The sequence below is a fragment of the Primulina eburnea genome, unplaced genomic scaffold (genome assembly GCF_022965805.1).
Source record: "Primulina eburnea isolate SZY01 unplaced genomic scaffold, ASM2296580v1 ctg128_ERROPOS2300000, whole genome shotgun sequence".
Classification (NCBI taxonomy): domain Eukaryota; kingdom Viridiplantae; phylum Streptophyta; class Magnoliopsida; order Lamiales; family Gesneriaceae; genus Primulina; species Primulina eburnea.
In genome coordinates, this window is record NW_027330812.1 from 444445 (window position 1) to 454773 (window position 10329).

General features: G+C 36.2%; 1 protein-coding gene across 1 annotated transcript; it reads right to left on the reverse strand.

Annotated features, from left to right (window-relative positions):
- On the reverse strand, nucleotides 1–822 carry LOC140820620 (auxin-responsive protein SAUR32-like). The gene has a single exon (XM_073180926.1). The coding sequence runs from the start codon at nucleotides 528–530 to the stop codon at nucleotides 186–188; it is 345 nt and encodes a 114-aa protein (XP_073037027.1). The 5' UTR covers nucleotides 531–822; the 3' UTR covers nucleotides 1–185.
- Nucleotides 823–10329: the final 9507 nt, after the last annotated feature.

Consider the following 10329-nt stretch of genomic DNA (forward strand, 5'->3'; position numbering starts at 1 on the left):
TAATGATAATCAATTGTTTTCTTTACAAATAGTAATGTTCTTTGTTTTCTTTAACACTTAACTTTATAAAATTTGATCTGACCACAAGTAACAAATATACTAGAGTAACATTAGAGAAGCAGATTCTACAAGTTTGATCCAAAAAATCACGATAAAATAATTAAGACAACGTGTGAAAGATATCATCAATCCTTGAAGCACAAGAACTGGTGAAGGTGGTGGTGGTGGTGGTGGTGGTGCGTATGATGTGACGCCGTTTCCTTGTCGATCAAGCCCCTCACCTCGCAAAACTCCTCCACATGGCACGGGATATTGATGGCGCCCTCCTGATAGAACCCGTACTCCTCCTCCGCCTCCTTCAGCAGCTGCGTGAATCGCGGGTGGTTCACATACTCCACTGGAATAACAAACCTCCGCTGCTCTGCCCCTTGTCCCACCGTGATCACCAGACACCCTTTTGGAACCCCGCACCTGATCACCTCCCGCCTCCCGCAGCCGTGGTTGTGGTGGAAGAAATGCATGTGCGGCATCTGCAAGCCGGCTGTATATAATATACGGTGGAGAAAACTGGGCTTTCCTGGAGCTGAGCTAGACCGAAAAGTGCCACGGATCGGAGGCGGAGACGGCTAGTTTGAATAGGGTTAACGCGGAATCAGTGAGAGATGTGGGAATATTGGTCATGATATATGTGTATGATCACTATGAATTGTAATGCATACGATATATTGATGGGGTTTCGAAACTCATAGAATAATGGTGAATGGTGGGGATTTCCTTAACTTCTACGCGAAGAATTTTTCTTTTCTTTTTTTTGGGTTCTTTCTTGGAAAGGATGAGTCCAAATCCAAATAAAATATTTAATTAAAGAGAGATGATAATGCGTGCATTATACTTTTTAGAACAAATTAAATTTTCTAAGTCAAAAATAATGACGAAAAGGGTTTTTTTTGTAGTTAATTGGGGAAGTTATTATGACATTAGTCAAACAAAGTATTCTTGTGTTAAAGCAATATTTTATTTCTAACTTTAGTAAATTCTTTCCTCGTTGATAATATTGATATATTTTAATATGATATTTTGCTTTTCTAAACTAATTAAATTTTCCTTAATTATTTGTTCTTGCTAGATAATATTGTGATAATATTATCGATATTAATGATAAGTTCTCTAGATATTTTATTATTATTCAAAAAAACTTTTTCCTGAAATTCTTTGTTTCTTATGTGTTTAAGACTCTATACAAGGAATAAAATCTAGGGGAAAAGAAATATAAGCAGAGAGAATGGCAGAGCAGAAAAAGTACAGAAAGAGGTGTGTGTAACTTTCAATGTTGATTGTCGATGCGTGCAGAAAAACTGAGAAGTGAAGATTTCGCGTGATTAACTCATGCTGGTTTGTTGTGTTTTCGTAAGGTGTTGAAGACACTCGCAGACAACACTCGTGCAAAGTGTTAGTACAATTAGTGCACATGTTGTTTTTTAATTTTTTGTTTGGGATGAACTTTACTTCCTTGACCTAGTAAGGAAAATTGTTTTTCGTAGCTTTACTAGTATTAAACAATTTACAATTTTCTAGTAAATATTTTGCCATGAGGTATCGCTCAAGTTTTATAATTGTGCATGATTTAGTATGAAACTAATTTATTCCGCTGCATGTTGTGGATAGGTATTACAACACATGTGCATAACACCTAAATCTGATACAGACAATCTAATTAATTTATGTACTTTTCAAATCAACTTTCAATTGGTATCAGAACTACTCTTGATATACTAAGTGTGATTCATGTTATTTTATTTAAATAGGTAAAAGTACAATAGACGTGTTGTCTGTCAACATTGCGTTTTGACACCTCGGTTTTGGATGGATCCAATTATGCTCTTTGGAAAGTCAAGATGAATGTCTACATTAAATCCATAGAAGAAATAGCATGACAACGAGTCCTAGATGCTTGGTCTCCACCAAGAACCGTGGATACGGATGCTGACAGTTGTATTAAACCAGAGAGTGAATGGACAGTTGATGAAGTTCAAACTTCGAATTTCAATTCAAAAGCACTCAATGTAATTTTAACTTCTGTCGACATCAACATGTTTAGTTTGATCACCAACTGCACCTCTACCAAAGATGCATGGAAAATTATTCAAAATCACTGTGAAAGATCTGAAAGTGTTGATGTGCTGTCTTTGAGGAACCAAATGTAATGTCTCCTAGTTTTAAAAAGTGAGAAATATTTTTTTTTAAAAGCTCACGTTTTCGAAAATAGACATTCAAATAATCATAATTATTTGACAGTAAAATCAATTCAGTTTAATTAACTAAACTCATCCAAAATCATACGTAAACATAAACGAGTAAAAATTTTAAAATCATCAACGTATGAAAATGATCATCTCCTCACAAATCTCATAAATCATAATGCGGAAAACATGCGGTCCTCGGGTCCTGTCACTGCACCAGGTCTGCCTACTCAGAGTTTGGCACCTTCAGTCCTCTCATCATCAAGCTCACCTGCATCATACACGCCTAGTGAGTCTAAAGACTCACCACACCTGTACCAGGAATAACAAGTACATATATATAGCACACAACAGTAAAAAATATCATACTCAACATATCCTTCACGAACTTAAAAGCATAACGTAAACGTGTTGTGTAAAATCGTATCGTGTCAAAGCATGTCATCTCATATCTCATGTCATCATATACGTAAACGTGTCGTGCATGTCATCATATACATAAACATGTCGTGTAAAATCATATCGTATTAAAGCATGTCATCTCATGTCAATGAAAATACGATCGTCGGGCTCCATTTGGGCCTTCTCCCGTAAACGGGCTCCCTCTGAGGCCTTTTCCCTTACCATATATCCAATCATATCATCGTATTAGTCACAACCAACTTCCATTCTTCAAAAACATAATCATATTCACCACTTAATAAAAACATGCACATACGTAAATTTTTCTTTAAAACCAAGCATGCACCGTATATATCATAATTTTATAAAAATCATATATGTGATGCATAAACATTTAAATCATGATAAAATGTGCTCAGGGCGCTCCCAGAACCAAAATCTCACTCGTACCCAAAAATTACCGTTTTCCCCCTAGACGTAAAATTTCACGTTTTTGACTTTTTCTTAATTCGATTGACTCTAACATGTCCCAAATAATTATTTAAGCTTACATGAATTTTCCCATATTTTTATTTTGCATAGATCGATGACTTTTAAATTAATCTTTAAATATAACATATTAATGCGTTTTAATCCCGAATTAAACCAAAACTTAGCATAAAATTCCGAAATTAAAAACTTAGACTTCTAATAATTATTTGAGCTGAAATATAATTTTTCATAATTTTATTAAGCCTAAATCTATGCTTTTCAATTAATTCTTTAATTAATATTTCGTGCGACGATTAAATACCGAATAAATCCAAAACTTATTATTTTGACCCGAAGCTTACCAAACTCCTTAAAATGTCCGAAAACATATTTAAAATCATCTCTAGACGTAAACTCGAGCTCATTTCATAACTTATCCGAATTTTTTTAAAACTTGGACCGGGGTCCCGGTTTTAACCCGAATCAACCTAACATTTAACCAAAATTTTCCCAACTTTTTATCATACCTTAAAAACACTATAATGATCCTAAAACATTAACTTCAGGCCGCCAATCCCTCGGCTAAAAATTCCAGAAACTCACCTAAACTCTGGTCCCTTCCTTATTTGCACTCTAGCACCCTCATCTTCCCAAACATTCACTTCCCTAGCCTACCCCTACGGCACCCGCCCTGAACCAGCCTAAAATGAACCTAGACCAGACCCTAAGGCACCTATCAGAACCAAGCAAATGACCCCATGCACTTTACTAACCTCTAGGAACCGAGAATCCACAACAAGACACTACCGAGGCCAAATCGTCTCTACCTAGCTCGATCGCTCATTCTGTTGTTCCAGAATTTCGAGCCATTCCAGACCCTGACTCAGACCCACCAGGGTTTGGTCCAGGGCTGGAGGAGGCCCTCGCTCAGCTGGTGTAGCAGGAACAATGGATCGAACCCTCCACAAGCCACACACTCGATCGACACTCGCCTATTCCAACAAAACCCAACCAGCTGCGCACCCCGGCATTTAAACGTACCAACCACGATCCGAACATCCCCTTACCATCATAATACATCAGCCCCTTGCACACAGAAACAGAAAACGTGAGTGATGAAACAAAATATGCATGAATTTTACCCAAAATCGATGAACCTCCATGCAATGCATTGAAAAATCCTCAAACAAATGAACATATTGTAGTTTGTTCTATTTAAATATGAGAGGAAAGCAAGAAGAAAACAATGAAAAGAACTTTGTAGAGGCAAGTGTTGAACACTTTTTCCTTAAGAAAAAGTTGCTCCTCACAATGTGCTAGAGGTTTGTGGCAATCTTCTCCCAAGATACAACTACAACTCTTGAATAATGAGCACACAAATATTTCTATCACAATGAATGAAGGAACTCTCTCTTGTTGAAGAAGCAAGAAGAACAATATGCAAAATGATTTATAAATTATGTGTATTTTATTTTTGATTTTCAATAAATCAAACATTAAATGATTTTCATATGAAAAAACGTGATCTTTCATTCATAGGGATGTCCCTTGGCCATTAGAACTGACCACAATCATCAAACAATGTCAAGGGAATGACAAAATATCAGAAAAAGTAAGAAAAATCCGAAGGGATGCGTCTGTTCGAGTGCCTGCTCGCGTGCTGCCGAGCAGCTCTTGGCAGTGCTTGCCGAGATCTCTTGGCAGGCGTGCGCACCCGCGTGCAGAACCACGCGCGGGTGCACGCCCAATCAAACACATTGATTTATTTGCTTAGCTTTCATTCATTAAGCATCAAAATTCCAACAATCCCCCACATGAATGAAATTAATGCATGAATGCTCGTGATGCATAAGAGGGAGTATATACGAAAAACTATCGCATAAGGAGAAGTAGCTTTTGGCTTTGAACTTTCCCTAGTGAAATACAATCGGATTTACTAGGCCACGAAGTGAACGTGATGTCTTGAATTTCTTGGCGGTTCATGTAAACCCAGGAAACTGTACCCACAAGATAACCTTTCTTCCATTTCCATTTTGTTTTATCGGTTGTGTCCGTTTTGGCCATGGAACACATCTTGGCTTCATACGTGTTTCATCGAGGCGTCCCGTCCTCACACGTACATAGGTGATCTCCTTGTAAAAGGGTATCCTACTTACTCCGCTTTTGTAAGCTACGGAATCATTAAAAGTACAATACTTAACCTCACTTCCTTTGGAGGCAACTTCACTCATCTTCTTAGGAATGAGGAGTGATTACTCAAGTTCTCATAACTTAGTTGTCCCATTGAACCAAGATCTTGGGATCTCCAATCAACAAGGTTTGGTTGCCACTATGAAAACTTTATTTGGTAGGTTTTAAACACATTCCTCTTGACAGACAGTACATTTGATCTCTATTTAATGTTTTTTTAAGCGGATCTGCTAAGTTATCCTTTGATTTAATATAATCAACATATATAACTCAATTAGAGATCAACTGTCGTACAGTATTATGTCTTCGAAGAATGTGTCGAGACTTGCTATTGTACATACTGTTTTGTGCCCTTGAAATTGCCGACTGACTGTTGTAATATATCAAGATTGCTATCAATGGACTTGTCCAACATAGAATGTCCTCTGGAAAGTTGCGAAGCCATTCAGCTTCTTCTGCAGCTTTATCTAGCGTTATGAACTCTGATTCCATAGTAGATCTCGCAATGTAAGTTTGTTTCGATGACCTCCAAGAGACTGCTCCTCTACCAATGCTAAATACATAACCGCTGGTGGATTTGGAGTCATTGGTGTCAGAAATCAAATTTGCATCATAGTATCCTTCAAGTACTGCAGGATACCTTGGGTAATTTAGTCCATATTCTGAGGTGTGCTTTAAATATCTAAGTACCCTTGTCAATGCCTTCCAGTGTGCATCACCAGGATTACTTGTAAACCGACTTAACTTGTTAACCGCACAAGCGATGTCAGGTCTAGTACAATTAGTGATATACATAATGCTTCCAATAATTCTGGAGTATTCCAGTTGGGAAACTGGTTCTCCACGATTCTTCACCAAATGGACATTCACGTCTAAAGGCGTTTTTACTGGGGTAGAGTCATAAGTGTTAAACTTCTTTAACACTGTTTCTACATAGTGAGACTGAGATAAGACTATTGCTTCTGGAGTTTTATAGATTTTAATCCCTAGAATTACATCAGCAATACCAATATCTTTCATATCAAAATGTTTTGTCAACATTTTCTTTGTACCTTTTGTGGGGACCCGGGCTCTAACTCAGTTTTTTTCGGGATTAAATGGATCTGTGAGAAAATGTGGGTCAAATTTTCACTTTTTAACATTAATTCTAATGTATATACATAAGCATAAAATCTTTACTTATTATACAAACATACAAACATGTCTTGTTCTAATACAAACATATCTCTAATGTTTATTACAAACCATAAAATACGAGTAGTACAAGTCTAGTCTGACACCACTAGTGATCTTCTGCGCTCGTAGTCACCACTCTAACTCGAACTCATCTCTGTCGTGACCCAGTTCCTGCCCCACCTGTTATTATGCACACATACAGACATAACAACAGCCGGAAACTCCGGTGAGAACAAATCCCAGTATAAAACATGTAAACATGCATATGCATAATAAAATCATAAAGCATAATCTCATGCATGTAACATAATTCATAGGTTCCATAGTCTATGAAACAAATCCATAAAAATCATGCAATGCAAATTAACTCATGTCTTAACTCAACTCGACTCTACTCTAGGGATCCCGGGGTGAATAAGACGTCACTGTCAGTTACCTATCCTCCCAATCGGGGTAACTGTACGTCTTACTCCTAGACTTCGGTCGTGTCTGTATCGAATGTCTACAATCGGAGGAAGTCTGCTCCTATGCGTCGATACACCGAACATCTAGTTTTGACAAATCTGTCAATGACTCTCCCATCTCAATGCTTGAATATAAATCTATAGACAAAGCATGATCATATCAATAGATTTGAATATAAATCTATAAACAAGTCCAAAACATATCAAAAGATACAATAATAAATCTAGTATGTGATTTTGTTGGGAAAACTCTAACCAAGTCTGATTCGAGTCGTGTCTTCCCTACAATCACATGAATTATACATTTGTCTTCCTGGTCTGACGAAGACGAAGTCTGGTATTCCAATCTGTCCATACCCAGTCTGGAAATAACAATCATATGAATACAATATCAGTATATAACTCAATTCAAAACATGTTCTGATCAATACTCAAATCAGTATATAATCTGATCCATATCTGAACAAGGTACAATCAACTTCATATCAACGATATCACGATATAATCAAAATCATTACTGAATCTGATCAATCAAAATCGACTGATGTTTCGACGACATAACAATACAGTCTTGATAACCCCGTCAATCTCAATATCACAGATATAATATCAGAATCTATAATGAGTATCAGTACATTTCATAACCTCAATATATGTACCATTAAGATCAGTAACAACACAATTCTGATATCAATTCTCAATCAATTCAACTCTGAAAATCATTACAATTGTATAAACAGTTTATTCTTTAATCTGACTTCAATTATACAATGTCTACTATAGCAGACACATCATATCCGATTCATATTCAATTCTAACAATATCATAACTTCAATTCATCTCAGAACGTAACAAAACTTACGTCCTTGTGTAGCTCGTGTCGAGAGGAACTTAGAACTGAAGTCGGATTCGAATTCTGATGGACGGATCCTTTGTAAATCAAATTCTAAACTCAAGAAATAAAATTCTCTCCAAAGCTCTCGATTTCCCTTCTGAAACAATGACAAAGCATTGAGTTCCACGTATATATATAGCCATGCAATAACATGAAACGTGGCATAGCTCTTTGCACTGCAAGTCGCACCGCGGGTGCGGTCATGCTTGCACCGCAGTTGCGCTCCATGTGATGTCTATCCCTACATTTCCCGAAACCTTAGACCGCGGGTGCGGTATCACTCGTACCGTGGGTGCGGTGACCTTACTGTAGCAACACCGCGGGTGTGGTCTATCTTGCACCGCGAGTGCGGTTTGGCTACTGGAAAATTATTCCATTTTCTGTCCATGCGCCGCGGGTGCGGTCATGTCTGGCACCGCGGGTTCGGTCTTACTTTGGTAATAAATTCAAGTTTCGCCACATCGTTTCTCTCCTTCTGTTCTTGCATTTCTTATTTATACAATATAATCCATTCAGATATATTAACAAGAATCTCGGGCATTACATTTCTCCCCCTCTTAGATCTGAGTTCGTCTTCGAACTCACAAGTAATCAATTTAGATATATTAGAAGAAATGTAAACAGAGTTTAAATCAGAAACTCATCTTAATGAATCCACTCTGAAATCTCAATCTCATATCAGGATAACTCTACTGAACTTTCAACAGAGGAAAAATCTTCATTCTGAATTCTCTTACTTCTACTGATTCTAGTTCTAATCTAGAATAATAATTCAAAAGGTAAAATCTCATAATACCCTTCGAATAATTTTGATAGAATCAATCGTATATATATTGGATATACAACATCCGTATATACCAATCAATAATTTGTAACCAATCACTATCACCCTCTGTTACCAACTCTATCCCGATCAAGGATATATTAAATCTTTGGCCCCAAATATCAATCGTTATCATCTGACGTTGGTATATTAAATCTGTCTGGTCTATGCTATTTTCATTCCCTTCTGAATTAGCTACATTTTCTTGGTCATATCTCTGCCCGTATCAGATCCTGTTTCCAATATCTTCGAGACACGATTCTTATACCAAAGAATCTCTGTAGTACTCACTGTATAATGTGTCATCTGTAACTATCTTATTATCCATCTGATAATCTGAATACAATAATTCACACTGCGACTATATATCATATCAACTAGTGCTAGCATCCAGCACTACAGCTTCATAAATATCTTCCAATATCTGGAAAATTACGCTCTGACTATCTATCTGTCTGTGGATAATATGTGAATGAGTTCATAGTATATTCTGCCCCAATTACAAAATCAATCAAAATCACAATCTGATATAATCTATTTCAACATTCTATTCAATTTGACCATTTCTCTGACATCGATCTTTGTCATCTGGTCATGTTTTTACGTCATCTTGTACAAACTAATAGATATAGATTGAACAATCTATCAATCATAATCATATCATCTCACAATCTGGAAAGTATTGTAGTGATCTCATTACAAAATTTATCAAAATATACTCCCCATGTTCAGTCAGAAATATACAAATTCTGTAATAAATCTTCTGATTTCTATCTTTCTGTCTTCATTTATTAACAATTCATACATTTCAGTACAAATTTTGTCACAACTGATTTAATCTGTCTATATCAAAACTGTCTGTTTGAATATCATACATTCTCAGTCAACAACATGACAACTGAAGTCACTACGGCGCATTTCTGACACTATCTGTGATTTCATATTCAAACTATTCGGCATCAACAGATCAATTAATAATATAAATTAAAGAAAAATACATACCTGGTATTCGGCTCTGACTATCGATATCAAATTCTGTTACACAATTCTGAAACATTCTGATATCACAAGACAATCAGTCTCATACAACAAAAAATCATATATATGTTATTCTGATTAATACTCTTCTCTGATTTTCGAAATCAAATTCTAAACATTCTGATCACATTTCTGAATAACTGTAACTCTCGAAGTCAGCTCTAATTCGATCGGAACTATAAATAATCTCACGGTTCACAAAATTTGTATCAAATACTGATTCAAAATAACAATACTATCAGATCAGATTCAGAATATCACTAATCTATACTGTTCCAGTGAATTCAATGAACTCATAAAATTGTAATCTCTGGCAATAATATCAATTTTGATTAATCAATCATGTCTATATGTCGTTCAGAATAACTGCTATATCATCTGTAAATAAAATATGCTCCCCAGCAATACCATCTGTATCAAATACTGATCTAGAAGCAATAATAATACTCAAGCAGATAAAATAAATTTCTGACATTTCTGGCATTTCTGATTTTTCTGATATCGATATCGTTCTCAATCACCGATCACAATCTCAACTGTGTCAAATCAATCAGTATACTAACTTCAGATATTGCCTATTCTGAATACAATCTGTTTCAAGCAAAAGTCATATCTGAACAATTTCTGTAT

Bases quoted from the DNA above. Each gene is read 5' to 3' on its own strand.
- LOC140820620 (XM_073180926.1), bottom strand. From the start codon at position 530: ATGCCGCACATGCATTTCTTCCACCACAACCACGGCTGCGGGAGGCGG.